The sequence below is a fragment of the Actinia tenebrosa genome, unplaced genomic scaffold (genome assembly GCF_029948245.1).
Source record: "Actinia tenebrosa isolate PJP-AT-01 unplaced genomic scaffold, QUT_ActTen_1.0 PGA_scaffold10__47_contigs__length_13832649, whole genome shotgun sequence".
Classification (NCBI taxonomy): Eukaryota; Metazoa; Cnidaria; class Anthozoa; order Actiniaria; family Actiniidae; genus Actinia; species Actinia tenebrosa.
Genome location: NW_028292570.1, coordinates 11612799 through 11633866, shown reverse-complemented (window position 1 = coordinate 11633866; position 21068 = coordinate 11612799). Strand labels below are relative to the sequence as shown.

The window sequence follows — 21068 nt, the reverse complement described above, 5'->3', positions numbered from 1 at the left end:
TAAAATATTTCATAGATTACGTCAGGGTAATAAGGAATATCCTTATCCAGCCGACAAAACATCCACTCGGCTTTTGTCATATCAGAAACCTCAGGAATAGACTTGCCGGTAATTTCAGACAAAAGATAGGGAATAGCTTTGTAATATTTCCCTAGTTTTAATTTTTTCAATGTCTTCCGTAGACTTTGTGGGGTTGGCTCTTCTAAGTGGTCTATGATTTTCTGCGTGTCTAAATATACCGGCCGAAGACCTTGGATATGACTCATCCAGTCTCGGAAGTATTTTATTCTTTTGTATGGGGTCTTCTTACGACCTCCATTGGCGTAATATTGCTCTTTGGTAGCATTTGGTACGGCATTACGAATATTCTTACCACATTCGTAACACTGTGCTGACGTGTCGTCTTCTATTTGCATTTTCTTGTCACAACAAACATACTTATTTGGTGGTGGGGTAACAAACTTGGGTTTCAAGCACTTTACACAGAAATCATAAGCAAACTCTTTACAATCTTCGCACTCCATATATAGACTAACATATTTTACATAAACACGGGATGCGGGTAATCGCGGTACGAATCGAGGGGGGTACTTTAGACGGGTAATCCTCCGGTGGTCGTTGCGCTGGAACCCCCATCCCCTATACTACTCATATTACACAGGATACCCAACGCAATTAAACTGTCTAGCATAACTGATACTAAATACTTCAATATTTTTTTTCATTATTCGAAAGGATTTATCAGTCTATCTGAAAATTGCAAACAGTATGAGTATCACACAGACACTCATGGTTAACTTTAAACAAAATTCCCTGACTTTTCCCTGACTTTAGGTGAAAATCGCAATTTCCCTGACTAAATAAAAGATTCCCTGACTTTTCCCTGACTGTGTTTTTCCCTGACTGTGCTTTTCCCTGACCCTTGGGAACCCTGTCACAAATGTACATAGACATATATAACTAATTCCATCTCTTTTGTTCTATCTCTTTGATAGATTAAGAAGTCAAAACTCTAAAGCTTCATGGCACTTTGCATGATATGTTGCTGATAATAGGCTGTCAACTTGGTAATCATTGCTTCCCAGAAATGTTCATCAAACTGTATGCGCTCAATGATAAGGCCTTTATTAAAGAAGCAAACAAAGTCGCACCATTTTAAGCCACATATACCAAGTTGACCTTGTATTTGGTAATAGTAAATATGACTTCGTTGGAGTTTTGGCTTTCCATTGATTAGATCAATAAAAAGTGGGCTCTTTACATGCCATCTCTGGAGTAAGATTTCTTAATGTATAAGGGCATTTGATTTCCACTAAGCCATAACCTTTGTCAATCACTTTTCGATCAGGAGTTGCAGCCAACCAGGGCATATGTTGAGATACAATAACACCACTCTCTGAAATCTTAACTGGATTTCCTGATGCTTTCATGTAATTAACATATTTATCTGCGGCTTTAGCTTCATTGTCTTTGCCATACTTTATAGATGTTACATTTGATAGATCTTTATGTGATAAAAGAGTGTCGACAAATTTCTTTTGACAAATGCCAGATTTTCTCTTGTCCAAAATTACTGCTAGTTGTTTTTTCTTGCATTAAACCAAAGTGAGTTGTCACTCTGTCCCCTAGTGTTTTGCAGTTCAATATCAGAAGGGTTGATGACTTGTAAGCTATCAATAAATTGACTCTCCTCAAAATTAAGAGGCATTTGTAATCCAACTGTTTTCACTTCTTTATCATAGGGCAAACTTGGGAAGGTATCTCCTTGTATAGATGTACCTGGTATAATAACTAGGGGAGGGAAATTGGTTATAACTTGGAAGTTTCCTTCAGTCAAAGAGAGTTGGTAGCTTAAAACACTTCCAACAGGAACCTTTGACTCATTTAATGTTATTTGCTCTGTGGATGGGTTATCAGAAAACACAGTACAGAATCCCAAAGCAGGGTTTATTTTTGCAAGATTGTTCTGTAATTCAATTGCCCCATCATAGTTTCTAATGGCAGGCTGTCTTGCCTCATAAAGGGTACATTTAACTCCTCCTGGCCTTTTTGCATTATACTTTGGGTTTGTTACTGTGTAACCCATAATAGGGTCGGGATGAATTCCCTGGGTTTATGCCATTGCTGTGGGTTGTCTGTGCATGTCCCAACTACAGGAAAACTTTTAGCTTTTATTTTTATTGTGTGATCAATCAGATATAATAGTGCCATTGTATGATTACAATATCCATTAGCACCAGCTGGACAAGAACATTTGCCATTAATTACATTGCCATCCATTGATAACTTCACTACAACTCTGCTTGGCTCCAAAACTTTTCTCTGTGAATGATAGCATTTGCCTTTAATGTGGACTTCATTTCCTGAGGCAAAGCCTAACACATCATGCACAAAATTCTCATAAAAAAACTTGTAACCTTTTTCAAGGGGTTTTTCCACATAACTATTGGAATTCCTTCCACTTTTTTTTTGCATGATTAAAAATGTTGATATATGAAAACTTCTTTGGTAGATAAGATGTGTTTGAACTCCAGTTTTCAATTATATCTGAGACTGACTGTGAAGCTTGGCTGACTTCTGTGCTTGCTGCTTCGCGTTCCTGATCAGGGCAATATTGTCGCATTTCATTCTTTTTGCTCTCGTGTAGCAGGGTCGACAATTTGGTGCTGAATATCGAAGTTGTGCCTTACCCTAATGAAACAAGGTGTAATAAATGTATTATTTGACAATAAAATCGCATTTACTTCCGCTCCACGTTAAACATGTACTTTAAATAAGCAAGATTGCCTTTGCGTGCAAACAATCGAAATTCTATCAGATACTTACTTTGAAATTAGCTCGGCTTTTGTCGCAGCTGACTTTCTCTTTATTTCACGGCACTTTAACCAAAATATGAGCTCATTTCTTATATTTTTCAAGCTTTTCTAATACCAACGAAGCACCTGGTATATCCTCGCAAGTGAGCTGTAGTAACAAGTTGCAATTAGTTTGCCGGCAAAAGGTTTGATTGATGACAGCGTTCCAAATAAAATGAAAGCAAATTAAAGTAAATGTTTTATTAAGTCAGCATACCTGTTCACAAATACAAGCAATTTGGGAGTTAGTTCTGTCGGATTCGTCTTCCCCGTCCATTTTGACTTCCGAATGGCGGGAAAACACTGGAGCGGCTAGGGCGAGTCTTTCCGCCATTGACGTCATCGATAATTTATTCAATATGGCGCCGCGACTTATTAAAAGGGTGTATACCCCACCATGTTCCAACGAGTAGATTAGTTCCCGGCCGTCACTACACAGGTAGACCATAAGTCTTTTAGATAAGGTCTTGTCTTTGTTTAGGTGTCATCTCGGTGGAAAAGCACTCTCATTTCGTCAGAATTTACACTAAATAAACATAAGAAGCATAAAAAGATATGTTCCAATTTTTTATTTTATTATGTATCAGTCAATTCCAAGGGCGCCCATCATGATTTTTTTAAATTGTTGGCTACTGAACAGAAATTTATTGTTCTGCAAATGCCTGACGCGTACGTGTCACACTTCGTTTTTTATCAAATACTTGACTATGTAGACAACCCGGGGGGGGGGGGGGGGGGTACTCCTCTATATTCGCTATACGTGTACGTGCCGCTAAAAAGGGTATGGTTTTCAGCGATTCTACTCTGGAACAGGGTATATAAAATCGTAATCGCTCTGGAATAGGGTATATGAAATCACGCTCTCTCCTCTCTGGAACAGAGTATCTATTTTCGCACTACCGGAAAAGGTTAAGGTTTTCAGCTATCTTGCTCTGGAACAGGGTATGAATTTCAGCGATTTTACTCTGGAACAGGGCCAGGGTTCAGAGGGCTCAGCGGCACATCCCTACCCTAAACGGGCAAGAGTACCCCCCCGGGGCAGACAAGTGCCTAAAACAAATGCCCAGGGTTTGTCCGGAGGGAAAGGGAGGGGTATATTGTCACCCTTGAAATTGACTGTTACGTTACAAGTGACTGAAAATAATTACGTAATTTAAGAAATCGCTCATAGATTTTCACTGACTGTCCTCTTATTGATCACAGATGCATCTTAAAATGTTCAAAACTCAAGTGGAACCACGAGTGCAACGAGAAATCTCCCCCCCACCCCCCCCCCCCCATATTTCTTGAGATTTCCTTGAACTTTGAACATGCAAGGTTTACATCCCACACTCCACAACAATCAATCTATAAATACAAAAAAATTAAACATAACCCAGCGCATATCATAAATTTAAGAAATATTTTATAAATAAGTGCATAAAATTCAAAATTACCAAGCTTGATATTTATTTATTAGAACACTAAAACATAGGATTGTTCAGACAGAAAACACACACATATAAGCGAACAAAGCAGTTCAATATCGGTAAAACAATACTCAGCTATCAACTCAGCTAAACTGCTTGGAATCTAAATAATTCTTATTTCATTATCCTACGAGCATTTTCCTAAGTAAATCTTCAAGTAAATCTTCAAGTAAATCGTTTTTAGAATATACTATACAGAGATAAGCTATATCTAGTCTCCCTCGCATCCGTTTTTAGTGTCGGTCGTCACGCAACGCTCCTCCAGAGCGTTGCGTGACGACCGACACTAAAAACGGATGCGAGGTAGACTAAGCTATATCCCACCTAATGTTTTTGTTCTTCGTTGGGGCTATTTATGTTATGCACAGCAGCTTGTCACAGTCTACACACGTCTAACAGTCTTTGACATTGACGGAGAGCCGTCAATCAATGAAGTGACGTCACACTAAGGGATCAAAAGGTATAGTCTTCGTTTACAGACGTGAAGCCACACCAAACAGTTTATTAGCGCTCAAATTTCTCAATTTCAACATAAATTCCCATCGTTATGCGTCCACACTTTCAATAAATATGATTTCAATAATTCACTTGCAGTTAAAATACCCCTACCTGTGTAACGGTGCTCGTTCTGGTACTTCTGTGTGATTCCTACGTTAGCAAGAACGCTGCAACTGTTCTACACTTTCAATACCTAGAAAAAACGAACCTCGTCAATTCAAAATCAATAGCAGGTTTAAAACTATCTTAATCTTACATGTCCTTTAGAATTTCGACTTGTTTTTTATGTAGTTTACCTTAATGATTCAATCCCAAGATTTATTCCACATGAAGTGATAAACTTCACTTCCGCGTTAATGATCGTCCGTAGCTTCGAAGTTCAGCTTGTTTTCTGTATCAGACCAACACAAATGCATCAGCCATTTATAAAAGAAACTGCTTAAGATTAAACTTGTACACTAGATTTACTCCATGTCCGATACCACTGCACGAATGATTCGTTTAGCCTGGTTCACACGAGCAACGCAAACGCAAACGCAAGCGCAAGCGCAAGCGCAAGCGCAAGCGCAAACGCAAACGCAAACGCAAACGCAAACGCAAGGAATGGAAAATTTTCCATTTTCCTGTGCTTGCGTTTGCGTTTGCGTTTTTAACGTGTGAACCGGAGAAAACGCAAACGCAAGCACAAACGCAAGACGTGGTTCACACGAGCAACGCAAACGCAAACGCAAACGCAAGGAAAATACGTGTGAACTATAAACAAGCACTACTGCGCATGCGTATCTTAATTTCCTTGCATTTGCGTTGTACGTGTGAACATTGCTTGCGTTTGCGTTTGCGTTGCTCGTGTGAACCAGGCTTTTCTTTCAATACTGCTTCCAAATCAAAGCCAAGTCTGTAAAGGACTCCAGAACAATGCTCTTTCTATTTAGTAATTAGTTACTCTTTACATAATCTGCTTTCCTGATTTGTTAGTTTCATTTCCTTAATCAACGCCCATTCACGTGACAAAATGCGCCACCGCTTTATTTTAGTCATTAGTTAAGCCTGGTTCACACGAGCAACGCAAACGCAGACGCAAGCGCAAACGCAAACGCAAGAAAAACTACGTGTGAACTGTTATGTTCAGTCCTGATTCTAGATTCAACTGTGTTTATTAGACAAATCACTCTATTATATACATGATTACAATGATTGCGTTACCGAGTCACGCAATGAGTCAATGATCACGACATCCCCCTTTTTCCACTGGTTTTTTTTTTTGTTTGTTTTGTTTTTAATTTTTTATACATGTATTTGTATATATCTACTACCAATAAACTAAATAAACTGAGCACATGTTCAATGTTTCAATGTCCTTATAACTGCTAAAAATGTCCCTAGTATTTACACAAATCGGTCTGGTGGTTTTACAACTCGGCCAGACCTTGTCATAGTTACGTCTTTGGTTGCAGTAATGGGCTTTGCAATAGTGGGTTCTGGTTTGTCGCTCGAAGCTGGTAGAACCTTCAGTGACGTTTCTAGATTCTGAGACTTTTCAGGGAACTTCAGTAGGTCTCGACGGTTTCGTCGATATTCCACTCCTTCACTTTCCACTTTGTAGGAACGAGGTTGTTCAAGTTGTTCCGTTACTGTCGCTGGGACCCAAATGCCTGTCTTCTGGTCTTTAATCCCAACTCTCTCTCCCGTTGTTAGTGGTTCTATTGGTTTGGCATGCTGATCGTAGAAGTATTTCTGTCGATCTTGCTTCAGCTCCAATGATGTTTTAACCTTCTCCGTGTCATACAATGGTTTGAGCAGCTTTTTGTGTGTTGGCAATCGTGTTCTCGTTCGTCTCCCCATCAGGATTTGTACTGGTGATTTTCCAACTCCATCAAGTGGCGTGTTTCGTAAATCTAACAGAGCTAGGCTTGGATCTCTCTTATCTTGTTTCGCTTTCTTTAACACATTCTTTACTGTCTGAACAGTTCGCTCTGCCAGTCCGTTAGATAGGGGATATCGCTGTGATGATGTGGTATGCTTGAATCCATAGTTTCTAGCGAAATCTTGGAACTCTTTACTACTAAATTGTGGACCGTTATCTGAGATAACTTCTTCAGGTATTCCGTGACGCGCGAAATGTGGCTTAATATATTTCACTGTTGTCATGGCAGTAGTGCTGGGCAGCTGTGACAATTCAAAATATTTGGAGTAATAATCTGTTATGACTATATACTGTTCTTTATCTAGTTCCATTATATCCATACTAACTTTCTGCCATGGTCGGTCGGGAATATCGTGCCCTTTCATTGGCTCTTTCTGCTGTGCGTTCCTGTACATTGCACATGTTTCACAGTTGGACACAATTTGTGTGATTTGATCGTTCATCCCTGGCCAATATAATATGTCGCGCGCCCGTCGCTTACACTTCTCAACTCCTAAGTGACTTTCGTGTAATTTCTTTAGCATTTCAGCTCTCAGTGTATATGGTACAATAAGTCTTTCTCCTCTTAGTAACAGTCCTTCTTGTTCGCTGATTTCATATCGAACAGACCAATATTCGCGGATTACCGGGTCAACGGACCCTTTGTCCTCAGGCCATCCTCTTTTTAAAATTTGCTTTAGGCCCTGTAAAGCTGCGTCTTTGTCGGTTTCCGTCTTGAACTCTTCTATTTTGGCTGAAGTTATGGGCAAATTTTGTATCGTGTGAACATAAAATCTTTCATCCTGTTCAGGACTGTTAGTTTGCGCTCCTGGCGCTCTGCTTAACGTGTCGGCAATAAACAGTGTCTTTCCTGGTTTGTAATTAACATACAATTCGTATTTTTGAAGACTCAACATCATTCGTTGTAAACGTGGCGGTGCTGTGATTAGCGGTTTCTTGAACAAATATTCAAGCGGCTTGTGGTCAGTTTCAACTGTCACTGGTTTCCCGTAGATAAATTGGTGATATTTCTGGCATCCAAAATGGATTGCCAAAAGTTCCTTTTCAATCTGTGCATAATTCTTTTCCGATGTGCTGAGGGATCTTGATGCATATGATATGGGCTGTCCCTCTTGCAAGAGACATGCACCAAGTCCATAAGACGATGAATCTACCGAAATGGTAACCGGTTTAGTCACATCGTAATACTTGAGTACTTTGTCTGAGATTAAGCTTTCCTTTACTTGATTAAATGCAGCGTCATGCAAGTTTGTCCAGTGCCATTCAATTTCTTTCTTCAATAGTTCTCTTAATGGTTGAGTTTTTTCTGTCAAGTTGGGAATGAATTTGCCGAGATAATTTACCATTCCCATGAAGCGTAAAAGATCTTTCTTATGTCTCGGTGTTTCAATGTCTTTAATTGCTTGGATTTTTGAAGGGTCGGGTTTCAATCCATCTTTACTAATTATATGTCCCATATAAGTGACTTCACTTGTCTGTATCTTTGATTTTTCTGCGTTTAGTTTAAGGTTAATGTCCTTGGCTCTTTGTAGTACTCGTCGCAAACGTTGGTTGTGTTCTGCTTCATCTTTTCCCCATATTAAAATGTCATCAACAATCGATTCTGCTCCTTCAATATCCTCGAACGATTGTGTCATTCTACGCTGAAACACTTCACTACTCGAATTGATTCCAAATGGCGTCCGTAAGAACCTGTAGTGTCCATACGGAGTGTTAAATGTAGTTAGTTTGGAGCTCGTGTCATCTAGTTTCACATGCCAAAATCCTGAGGAGGCGTCTAAAGTACTGAAAACTGTTGTTCCGCTTAATTGGGTTGCGACTTCTTCCACTGTTTTCATGGGGTAGTGCTCTCGTTGTACAGCTTTATTCATGTCTCTCGGGTCCAAACATACACAAACTTTGCCATTTTTCTTTTCTGTCACAACGATGGAATTCACCCATTCAGTCGGTTCCGTGACCTTGGTGATGACACCAAGCGTCTCCATTCTTTCAAGCTCTGTTTTGAGTCGATCTTTCAAAGCGAAGGGGACTTTGCGGGGCGGGTGTATGACAGGCGTGACAGATTCATCAATTTTGATATGGTAATGCCCATCAAAACACCCAAGGCCCTTAAATACATCATCAAATTCTTCCACAATTTTATCTGCTTGCGTCGCTTGTGTACAGTTCTTTCCTTTACTCTCATCATACTCCTTTGGCTCTGTGTTTACTGTATAGACACGTTTGATCAACTCCATTTCTAGACAAGTGTTCAGTCCGAGTACGGGCACTGCTCCATCATGCTCAACGATCTGAAATTCAACAGGGTGAAGCTTTTTTTTTAAATGACACGACCAGTGTATTTTTTCCAAGAGTTTTCATTTTATGTCCCGAATATGATAGTAACTTTGTGGTTGACTTGATGGGTTTTTCTTTACTCAACTGATTGTACAGCTTGGTTTCCGTTTCGACATTCCATCCATTTTTGTGTGTCTGTTGTATGTCATCGACCGCACCCACAAAGAATCCTTCATTGTCCGATTCTTCTGATTCTTGTGCAATGGCATTTATCCCACCATTGGAGTTTCTGTTCAGTCGACACATTTTCGCAAAATGATTAGGCTTGTTGCAATTTCGGCACGTCTTGCCAAAGGCAAAGCATTTTCGTGGCGCGTGCCTTGATCCACATTTTAAACAGTTATTCGCAGATAGCTCTTTTTCCTTGTCCTGCTGTTGTTTTCTATCGGTGTTGGTGGGTTTCTTGTAAATCGAGGCTACATGCTCTTGTCCTCCTTCGACGATGTTTTTTAGTTGTGTCATACTTAGTTCTGCCGTGCGACACATGGTTAACGCTTTGTCAAGTGTCAAGTCCTCCTCTCTTAGTAATCTTGCTTTAACTTCTGCATTTTGAATACCGCACACTATGCGGTCTTTGATTAGGGAATCGTGTAAAACGCCAAATTCACACAACCTCGCTAACTTCTTTAAATCCGTTACGTACATGTCAATACTTTCTGCTGGACCTTGGTTTCTAGTGTTGAAAACGTGTCTTTCAAAAGTTACGTTCTTCTTTGGCGTGCAATATTGTTCAAATTTCTTAATCAACGGTTCAATTTTGTTTGTTTCTTCCTTGCTGAATACAAAAGTATTAAAGATCTCTACGGCATCTTCACCGGCTACTGTAAGCAGGGTGGAACATCGTATTGCTTCTGGTTTCTCATCTCGTCCGGTGGCATTTAGATACAGTCGAAATTGCTGTATCCACCGTCTCCAGTTTTCTGAAACATTCCCGTCAAAGGACAGAGGTTTTGGAGGTCTTAGGCTTTCCATTTAGACTTCTGACACCATGTTATGTTCAGTCCTGACTCTAGATTCAACTGTGTTTATTAGACAAATCACTCTATTACATACATGATTACAATGATTGCGTTACCGAGTCACGCAATGAATCAATGATCACGACATGAACTACAGTAACGCAAACGCAAACGCAAACGCAAACGCAAACGCAAACGCAAACGCAAGGAATGGAAAATTTTCCATTTTCTTGTGCTTGCGTTTGCGTTTGCGTTTTTAACGTGTGAACCGGAGAAAACGCAAACGCAAGGAAAATACGTGTGAACTATAAACAAGCACTACTGCGCATGCGTATCTTAATTTACTTGCATTTGCGTTGTACGTGTGAACATTGCTTGCGTTTGCGTTTGCGCTTGCGTTTGCGTTGCTCGTGTGAACCAGGCTTTAGAGTCCGTCTTTGATACGCGTGTATGCATAGTTTGCTTGGCTAGCTAGAATCTTGAGTTGCCCTTGGTTGTTAGAGACAAGCGGGAACCGATATGTAAGTATTATCTCTAGTTTGTTTTTAGTTCTACACGTCTTTAGATTACCTAGACATTTTCCCACAAGTTTGTCCTGCTATCCCAGCGCGGTACAACGCCTCCTAGTTCCACGTGGTAATACCGCATCTCGTGTCCTTTAGTCTAGCTATGTATATTATATCTTGAGATGTGATCTAGATTTATTATACTTGTTCATTTAGTTATATTTCTCATATTGAGAGTCCATGATTTTCTGCGCCTTATTTGACGTGCGTTTTTGGTAGTTTATACAGTAAATGCTGTAAGGCCGCAAATATGATTGGAATGCATATAATATGACTATCTGTCCATGTAAAAATATAATTGTAATGAACTCTTCATAACAATCTTGCTACGCTACATTGTATTTCAGTTTACGTTTGATTATTGTCAATAAAATCACCGCCAACTATCCGTTCTCCGTGATCTCCGTTGACCTAGTCGATCAGTAAAATATACCCGCCGCATTCGCCGCCACAAGTCGTTTAGTTCGTGACAATTAGCTCTTCGACAGTCGCAGCGTACCAGCCGTAACAAAGTCAGTCAGCTATCTCTACAACTTCGAATTTTGCAATTGCTACAGACAAACCTGACTTCAAAATACACCATATATCGTTCATGTACAGGCATAGTTAGTTTATTGGAACTTGAACTTATGCTTATTTATTGGTAGAAGAGGGAAATTAGACTTTATCCTACACGAAAACGAAAGTGAAACACAATGATGCAAGAACTAGACAACAAAAATATAGTCTAGCGCTCGCTATAAAACTAGAAAACTTTTTAGAACCCTCTAAATCCTTACCTTTAGCAAGTACTCTACTCACTAACTATACCTTCAGTTAGCCTTAAATTTAACAGCGACACCAATTTCTCTAAGCTCTAAAATCATCTACCTAGTCTCTTCGACCTCAGTCTTGAATGTTATATAGTTTACAGTCTGGTTGGTTTGGGGCTGCGCCCTGTAGGTAACACCCAGGTCATTTTCGAACAATAGGAATCGTTGTATGCGAGCTATGACGTAAGTCTAAGCCAATCAAATATGTCTAATACTGTCTGAACCCAAACAAGGTTCCTTTGTATGGTTTATAAAGGAATGTAATGGGATAAAATCACTAGTACAGGGACCGCGTAGGAGAGGGGCTTTTTGCGCCAAAAATACGAATATAAATAAACGTTTACTATATTTTTATAGCTATTTTTCTTTTTTCAATATGCTTAATTTTCAAATGCCAGCCCCCCCTCACTTTTCAATATGCTCTGCGGTCCCTATAGTAAAGCAGAAGTTGGGTGAACCCACCCGAGTGGGTGGTGGTGGGAAAGTATGTTTGGTTTTTTGGTGCCTGAGTGCATAAACGATTGTAAAGCAGCTAGAATTTCTACTCGAATGATTATAAGTTACTAACTGCACTAAACTGGCTACTACATTAAATCATTGATGATTTGAAATGGAAACTGAAGGCAATATTACCAAACCTTTAAAACGGCCCCTTCCCCATAGCGCATCTTACGAACGAACAATTCTTCTGCCAGCTGGACTAAATGAGCTGTGACGAAATTAAATAGGCAAGCTTCGAAATTAGAATATTGAACATTGCACAACCAGAAGACAAAAACACGAGGTTGCAGTAGACCTAGAATGGACGAGGAAGCCGTAAACCATGCGAGAACTAGCTAGCCAGGGCAATATTGAGACAAATTTACAGCTAGTATTGATCATGTCTGCTCTGCAGGCCACGAAATAACTCAAATGTACAGAACTATTTTCGAAATTGAAGTGCTGGAATTTCATAGCTATCGGCAGTCAGCCACAATGCAAAAAATGCGTTTTGAAAAGTTCTGACTAACCTGTTAGCTTTGCATAAACATAACGAGGGCAATATGAAGGAGAAGGCATTGAATAAGTAGACACCAAGAGACTTGTGGCCGGTTATTTAGCTTTCCGAGCCGGCTGCAGGTTTGAAGAAAAGTGACTAATATGCTAATTATTCCTCATATATGAGACCGCTGAAAATAGACGCCATTTTGAAAAGGTCCCCTAAAAACAGCCCCAAAATACATTACAATGCCGACAGTTTTCCTCCAACCTCAGAATGGCTAACAGGAAGTGAAGAGAGACAGATCAAGCAAGGAAGGAAGGAGGGTAGGGTAAAAGCAAGGGCAAGGGGTTTTTTTTCGGGGGGGGTGGGGGGTGGGGGGGAATGGATGGGAATTAAGGGGACAGGGCTGAAAAACTATGCGCATGCGCCAAATTGTTCAAGAAAACAAACATGGCGGCTCAAAAAGTTCGCATATAAAGAATCTAACACGAAAATTGGTCGAGGTTTTCAGGGGGGGAAAACATTTGAAAAGTTGTGCATCCAATAAAAACAAACCTTAGGCATTGGTTAATAGATTGAAATACACATTATTTTTCACTTGAAGAAATAAGATTATCTTCTGCACTTTTGTAGCTGATTTTAAGAATAGACCCCTTGCAGCACGTCGGAATACAGCTCGATGTGGAGGGCAAAACAATTTCCAATTCTCATGAGATTGAAATTCTCTTGTTTTGTGCTCCAAATTGAGCAGCTTTGACATAACATGCAAGGGGTTTATTTTTTTGAAACTATAGGTATTTTGCATAGGAAGCAGGTCTTTTTTCAGCTCTGTTAGGGAAGGAAGGATGAAAAAAAGAAAATAATCATGATCAAGGAAGGTTTAGGTGAAAAGAAATTTCATGCATTAAATTTCTCTTAACAAAATAATCAAAAGTAAAAACTCCTTTGTAATAAATAATCAGTGTTTAATTGAAAATTATCCATCATTGCAAGGTTAACAAAGAATTCTTAAGAGAATGAGCTTGTGTTATATTTTACACACTCTGCACAAACTCTCTTAAATATGTGTTTGAATCTTGAAAGATTGAAATTCTGAAGAAAAATTGTTAACATCTTTTTTATTAGTTTGTGACAGTTAAAGAAGGAAGACTGGGCAAGAACACGTCCCGTAAAGGATCATGGGGAGGTTTCACTTCAAAACCCCATCATTATGAAAGATGTGGAGCAAGCTTTTGCAACTTTTGCCCCCGTGTTAATTAAATATTCTAGAATATATTAGTGATCCAGCAGCAGCGAAAGCGCAGTGTTTTTAGCTATTCAACCATACCTTCAATCTTGTTTTTCAACGCCCTTATTTCTTACTCCGCACGCTCAAAAAATAACATGTAGATATGTTTTTTTCAAGCAACTGTTACAGACTAAGTATTGTTGATTTAGCCAATCATAATTGTGTTTATATTTGTAATTAAAAACATTTTCGCCTTGCGGAGTCCAGAAATATTGCGGGCTCAGGCATTGTTAATGGCATTCAACAGAGAAGTAAATATTGATTAAAAATATGGTATTTTGTATTTGAAGGAATTAGTTCATTATTGATTATGCGGAAGATAATTATACTAATGGACAGACAGACAGACAATGGACAAATAGAGATAAACTCTTCCAGAGAGAACATCTCAACATAGTATCAATCTAAAAACTATGGTGAAAAACGTCAAATAAAAATTAACTCATGCAGTCAAAAAATATGCAATTAACATATAGACAGACAGACAGACCGACAAACAGTTTAGAAGGATTGACAGATAGACAGACACATTGACAGGCACACACTGACAGAGAGAAAAACTGACTGAAAGACTATGGCGTTCCATCCATGCCAAAATTCATAGTTGACATTCGATATTGTAGTTTAAGTATTCTTCTTGGTTTGTACGATTGGACATTCAAGGTTAGATATTTTTTACGGAGTTTTCACAATTCTACTTTGTAGTTAAGAGTATGTCGATATTGTAGCTGAAGTATTCTTGTTGGTTTGTACGATTGGACATTCAAGTTCAGAGTATTGAACATTCAACTTATGAATATCCAACCGCAATCCACTTTACATGCCGTCATCGCGGGCTCAAGGTACGAAGACTCCTCAAAATCATGGGGAGCTTAGCTTAGTTCAGTATGTTTTGTGGTTACCGGAGGTGTAGTACAAAGTACCGGCTTAGAACACTTTCCTTTTTTCCTCTGAAAATAATCAGTCATTAAAATTTGGCAGACCCTAGCTGTTGAAATTTTATCCTTAATTATTTACTCTTGATGACGATGGTATTGGCGGCAAATCCTAGAAGTAATCGACAGGGAAGCTCCGAGTAGACTTCGGCCATGGAGGATGTTCTCATAAGATCATAAGGCATTATTATACTATTTATAATTGTTATACATCGTTATTTTGTTTATTAATTATAATTCGTAAACAAAATTTAGGAAACTTTTCTATTGTAATCTTATCTAATCTGTGGTTCAGTATCACTCCACCAAGGTGTTGCTAATTATGACGCAATCTTGGATTAAATAAATAGACATCTAACCAACTCAAATGCTCAGGTTTCATAGTTCTTTGTTTTAGTAGGGACATTATTTGTACCAACACAACGGGGTGACGCTTTCTCGAACTAAGCTTTGAATTTGAGGAAACGCCAAAAGAAGAACAGGAGAGAACTGTGGGTTTCTTCAAATCATATATCGATGAAATTGAAGGTGCTGAAGGTAAAAAAAAGTTCATAAAAGCTTTATTTTTAGAATCTTTAATTACAGTTATTGTTGCATCCATAAACACTTTTATATTGTTCTCGTTTGAAACAGCTTACAGTAGAATTTAATTTGATAGAATGGTTTAATTATTTCCCCTTCCTTTTATTGCCCCTAAACACAAATCGAAGGGAGGGCGGGTGGGCCGCTTCGTCTTTTACCACTGGTAAAACTGAGCAAGAATGCAATACCTCTGCTTAACAGCTGTATTTATGGCTAACGTAATCTACGTAAACATGTCCATTAATTAACATTTATTGTTTTGGGTTTATTACTCAAATTCCACCGTGCATATCATTCCGATCATTAAGAATAGTAAAGACTTGGGAAACAACTCAGCATATGACAGTGTACAAACCCATGATTTTACGCAGTAGTACTTTTCACAGCTGAGCTTTGGTCAAGATTTTCTCATCCTCTTAATTACCTACAGCTTAACCATGCAATCCTGAATCTCAAAAACCTAAGCTACCCCTGTGGAATAGAAAGCTCTAAATGGTGGTTGGGGTACTGCATTGGTAATTGCAAAGGTTTTGATCCTGAGTATTTTTCCAGATTTTCCAAGCCTTTGTAATAATGTTGTCTGTATTCACACAAATCATTTTCTATTTTTTTTTTCATTTTTAATATTACGCTCCCAAAGGACAACTTCATTAATTTTATTATTAAATATAGGAGGTTTAAAACTTCGCACCCTGATGAGCTTTTGGACTGGAGAAACTGCCTTCAAGTTAAGCAGTGGCAAGCTTCTAATTAAGTTCGACAATGGAGAGAATAACTTGCCATTATCAGAGACCTGTTTCAGGTCTATCATTTTACCAATAAAGCACAAGGAATATTTGGAATTCCAAAAAAATATGGATGTAGCACTTAAATATGGTGCTGCGGGATTTGCATTCCACTAGGATGAAGTGCACATCTCATAAAATTTTTTAAACAAAATCTAGAGTTGTAGTTACAGTTGTTATGTAGCCAATGAAGCGTTGAGAAAAATCTGGTAGTGTTTCACGTTTGGACATACTTTTTTAAACAAAACGTTGAATTAGTACCAGGGGGTAGGGACTCCCATAACAAATGGATGGGGTGCTTGGCAGACCTTTTAGGGGCGAAAATAATATGCTAACATATTTTTTATAATTGATTTAATGTGGTTGTACCATTTAAGTGTCTCAGTTAATTTATATGTACCTTTTAGGGTCATTTTCAAAACCATCTGCTGAGCTCCCCTCTCATTGTTTTAATGGAGTCCCTCTCCCCCAATCCCAGAATCAGTATATAATGTCATGCAATAAATCTTACAACCATTACTGTTTAAGGGTGATCCTTGAAACTTGAAGCATTACTCACCAACTAGCTTTTTATATTTCAGTTCAGCTAATTGATTGATGGCCACTGAAATGCTAGTGAGCCAATGTTGATAGCCCGAGTGTTATAATTGGTTCTGAAGTAATAAAGGTCCTTAGAGTAATAACATTTGGTTCTTAATGAAATAACATTTGGGTCTTAGCATAGTAAACAGTCACATTATCGCCAAGAAACATTCAGAACCAATTATTACACTTGGGCTCTCAACAGCCAACCACATTTTCAAACTTCAACAATAGTTCTTGTAATAATTGTCAGAAAACATTAGGTTGGGTATGCTCAAGAAGGAGTGTCACACTTCTCTCGTATAATATTCTATACATACATAATATTCAAAAGTTACAGTTTCAAAATGTTGAGCATTTGCTGGAATGTTTCTACTCCTTCTAAATAGCTCATGTTTTCTGTTGATGGTAATAAACTCATCTGGGCTTCAGTCAAAGGGCAAGTCGTGTTTGGTACTTCCACCACATTACATAAACTAGGATCTGCTTCAGGGATAGGCCCAGACCAGTCCACACCAAAGTTGTCACCTTCATTCTAAATAAAAAACAGTGGAAGAATATTTGCAACTGAGATCATATTTTGCTTTCAATTTAAAATTTTAAAATTTGTTGACCTTTGTTAATCTTAGCATATTTATAAGATAAAGTCATCTTAATATTAAAGAACATTTTCCATTTCATTTTTCAATGAAAATAAATGATTTAATGCTACTTGAGTATTTTCTGTGTTGTTACTTTGTTTTATTGCAACCACCCTATGGGAACTAGTTCTACAGAGTTTTCAGTATAACTTGTCTTAGAAAATAGTAATAACCCCCTATTAATTTTTTTTTTTTTTTGGTTTGTTTGATTGCATTGCAACCCCCTCTTTGAAAAAGTTCTGAATCTGCCCCTGTCAATATGTTAATGTTGGAGGTAGTTTGATTGTAATCATCATACCTGAAATACTTCATCTTCAACAGACTGTGTCCCCCAGGCTTCCTGCAGGCCTCTAATCCAGAGTTGCATTGGAGACTTGTTTTTCTCTGTACGTATTGGGTGATGAACCCATGCATTCTTCCAATTGGTTAGATGTTTGTTAATGATGGGTAAGAAGACAAAATGTAGACACCACAAATGAGCATCACTGTCTGGGTCTAGGATATTCTGACTTTCGAGATCATGAAATAGCTCGTAGAAAAGGGAAATACATCCAGCAAAAACATCTCTCCAAAGTCGCTCAATTCTCTGATTGTGGGTACTTTTTCCTATCAAGCATTTATTCAAAATTGCACACTGTTTAATATAGTCGTTTTCATTGCACCGTGAAACGAAAAAGACTAAATTAGTTTTTGGCAGTGTGTGGTAGTTTGTATTAAACACAAGGAGACCTGACTCGGAAGAGTATCATTTTGGTATTTTTCACGTTAATGTATTCACCTTATTATAATGGTTGCCTTTGGTTCATTAGACTAGATCTAATACTAGCTATCACCAACAAGTACTACGTATTAGTCTGACTAATGTTTCACGGTGCAATGAAAACGACTCTAATAAGATACATAGGTAATTGGCATTCAATAAAAACTGATCTGATTCTATGATATACCTGTAATCATGCTTCCTCTGCCTGGTCCTCTCTGAATATGACTTAACATATATGAAGCAACATCTACATTTTCACCACCTTTGTCGGATCTTACACGCGATGGAAGACCATACTCGGATGTTGCCTCAAGAAAGGCATTTAATACAGTATCTGCTCTGTTATTGTCAGATGCCTTTAGGTAAACTGGGATTCTGGAATAACCATCTATTCCACCATGTACTACTATTCTCCACCTACGAAAAAGTGTCATCAGTACATGGGAAAACTTTTTTGGTTACAAAATGTATGACAAAACAATCCATGAAATTGAGCACAGTATCAAAAATTATCAAGACCCCAGCTGTATTATTTGCATCATGCAGGTGAAATATACTTGTTCTTATCCAATAATTCAAAATAAAATCAAGGTTACCTTATAAGTTTGTGGTTTCCATCAATGTGCCACAATGATAAGGGATATTTCACATTATAGCGACGTCTTTTGACAGTTGATTGCCACCTCTGAACAATACCAATGGGATCAATTCGTAATAACGACAATCTAACCCTTTCACGTTGGACACGGATTCCTTTGCTTTGTAAATAGCCTTTTAGCATTCTAATACCAATGCCAGGATGTGCATTAGATGCTTGCATAGTAAGTTCATCTAGCTGGTTATCATCAATGGTACTGTATGTCCCTATAAACATAAGGTAGTTTATGACAAAGATTGCCACCATCTTTACAGTGACAACAACTTACAAAACTTGCACTGTGCACTTTTGCATTAAATCATCAAACTTCTCACAGATATTCATTACGCATATTTAACAGATTGAGGGGTGGGGTGTCAAAAAATGACAGTCACTTTTGCTGACACATGTTACTAACATGTACAGAAAGAAATGGAAATTCTGGGGTGGAAAGGGAAGGCAGGAAAGGAATAAGAAGTGAAATTGTAATGGCATGGAGAATTTGGGAGTGATATAAACTAGACATCAACAAAGGAAATCCCCCGCAACTCATCAATGATAAATTACTCTTTCTGAAATATTTCTTGTGATACAAGTCTTAATTACCTGATACACTGAGTCCATATGATGACATTCTTCTATTCACAGTTCTGACACTTACTCCAAGTATAGTGCTAATTTCTTCCAGTTTAAAACTTTGGTCAATGAAATAAGATAGTACGTCCTTACTTATGACGTATGATGGTCTTCCACGGCTTCCATCTCGTTGAATTCCTGCGCTGTAACCTGGGCCTGCAGAGGATTTCTTGGTATTTTTGCTTTCTATTAACAAACTATACGCTCTCCTAATTGTCTCTGTTACAAAATCATCGATATCGAGGTTCACCACAATTCTCTGAAGATAATCAAATTTACTAACTACCAACTCGAAGTCCATTTGATTATTCGAGTCATCTGTTAATCTGTTTAAACCACTGATAATGTCATGAATAGACTGTAGCAAATAGGATATGTCGTTCATGATTACACAGAATATCCTGCTTGGGTGACTACAACATATAAAACAAAGGAAAAATATATGAATAATCGAGTTGAGTATATTTTTTGAATTTTTAACACTTTTCTCTTATGAAAAAAGGATACGAAAATTAGCTAAACTTACTATGTTTTTATCCCGCCATTTTGAGGAGTCTTCGTACCTTGAGCCCGCGATGACGGCATGTAAAGTGGATTGCGGTTGGATATTCATAAGTTGAATGTTCAATACTCTGAACTTGAATGTCCAATCGTACAAACCAACAAGAATACTTCAGCTACAATATCGACATACTCTTAACTACAAAGTAGAATTGTGAAAACTCCGTAAAAAATATCTAACCTTGAATGTCCAATCGTACAAACCAAGAAGAATACTTAAACTACAATATCGAATGTCAACTATGAATTTTGGCATGGATGGAACGCCATAAAAGACGGACAGACAGACAGACAGACACACACTGACAGAGAGACAAACTGACTGAAAGACGGACAGACAGACAGACAGACACTCTTACTCAGTTGCAGGAATAAGCCATACTATGTGTGAAAAACTAATAAAAAGAAGTGCTGTTGAACGAAAATGTCAAACAAACAGACGGATGGACAGACAGACAGACAGACAGATGGCGGGATGGACAGACAGAAGTAGGGATGGACAGACAGACAGGTTATGACTACACTTAACCTATTTGATAGATAATAAAGATGGTTCACTTTAAATACCCAAGGTGCCTATCAGTATAAACATCGGCAATTGATTTCAAAAATATTCTAATATTATTTCCTGGTCATTCTTATATAATATATTCAGTTGACCAACGGGAATTTTGCACCCAAAGCGGAGGGTCGTTCGTCAAAATAAAGTATGGTTTAGCAGACGTCAATCAAAGTATAACCATGAGATTTCCAGGTTAAAAGGTTTTAAGGGCACGTGTCTATGAGATGCCATGGAAATCTTGCTCATCGTTCAACAAGAGACAGGGCAGAAAAACGGTTTTTGGCCTTTCGCCATAAGGACAGCTTTACGTATTTAAGCTCAATATTTTGTAAACATGTTATTTTGGAGCCAAATAGCAAAATATCCAAAGCAACCAAAATTTATTGAATGCGTATTTGAGATATAAAGCTGTGTACTTTGGGAGAGGTGATGTTTTGATCAGCAGAAAAACTGGCATATTCGTGAATACTAAGAACATTAACTCTAATAATTCTATAAAAATTTGGTCCCAAGTTTTGAGCAGCAGTGACACAAATAAAACGCTTAAAAACTTGGAGCATTAACCTCTGTTAAATATCGTAAAAGTAGAGGGCTTGTCGGTTTTTTGCCCTGTCTCCCCAAGACGCTCCGCGTATTCTTTCAAATCGAGTGCAAAATACTTTTACTCAACGAAGCAATGATGACATTCTGAAGA

The 21068-nt window shown here is 38.2% G+C and overlaps 3 protein-coding genes and 1 pseudogene across 3 annotated transcripts; 1 reads left to right on the top strand and 3 right to left on the bottom strand.

The window, feature by feature from the left end:
- Nucleotides 1-1012: 1012 nt before the first annotated feature.
- LOC116299200 (uncharacterized) lies at nt 1013-3198 on the bottom strand (annotated as a pseudogene).
- Nucleotides 3199-9044: 5846 nt separating this feature from the next.
- On the bottom strand, nt 9045-10055 carry LOC148913042 (uncharacterized). Its single transcript, XM_089026390.1, has one exon. It carries the CDS (start codon nt 10053-10055, stop codon nt 9045-9047), a length of 1011 nt encoding a protein of 336 aa, XP_088882516.1.
- A 5001-nt stretch (nt 10056-15056) lies between these two features.
- Nucleotides 15057-17290, top strand: LOC148913041 (uncharacterized; the record flags this gene model as incomplete). Its single annotated transcript, XM_089026958.1, has 2 exons — nt 15057-15162; nt 15880-17290. Coding segments are annotated over 2 exons (336 nt in total), but the record flags the coding sequence as incomplete, so codon positions are not given.
- LOC116298038 (uncharacterized) lies at nt 15446-20915 on the bottom strand. Its single transcript, XM_089026957.1, has 6 exons — nt 19778-20915; nt 19222-19664; nt 18575-18842; nt 18163-18395; nt 17514-17821; nt 15446-17109 (listed from the first exon to the last, which is right to left on the bottom strand). Exons 1-6 carry the CDS (start codon nt 19834-19836, stop codon nt 16909-16911), a joined length of 1512 nt encoding a protein of 503 aa, XP_088883083.1. The 5' UTR covers nt 19837-20915; the 3' UTR covers nt 15446-16908.
- Between the last annotated feature and the right edge of the window lie 153 nt (nt 20916-21068).

Bases quoted from the DNA above. Each gene is read 5' to 3' on its own strand.
- LOC148913042 (XM_089026390.1), bottom strand. From the start codon at position 10,055: ATGGAAAGCCTAAGACCTCCAAAACCTCTGTCCTTTGACGGGAATGTT.
- LOC116298038 (XM_089026957.1), bottom strand. From the start codon at position 19,836: ATGCCGTCATCGCGGGCTCAAGGTACGAAGACTCCTCAAAATGGCGGG. The intron at 19,665-19,777 runs GTAAGTTTAGCT...TATATGTTGTAG, and splicing joins AATGGCGGGATAAAAACATA to TCACCCAAGCAGGATATTCT. The intron at 17,110-17,513 runs GTATGATGATTA...TTTTTTATTTAG, and splicing joins TTGAAGATGAAGTATTTCAG to AATGAAGGTGACAACTTTGG.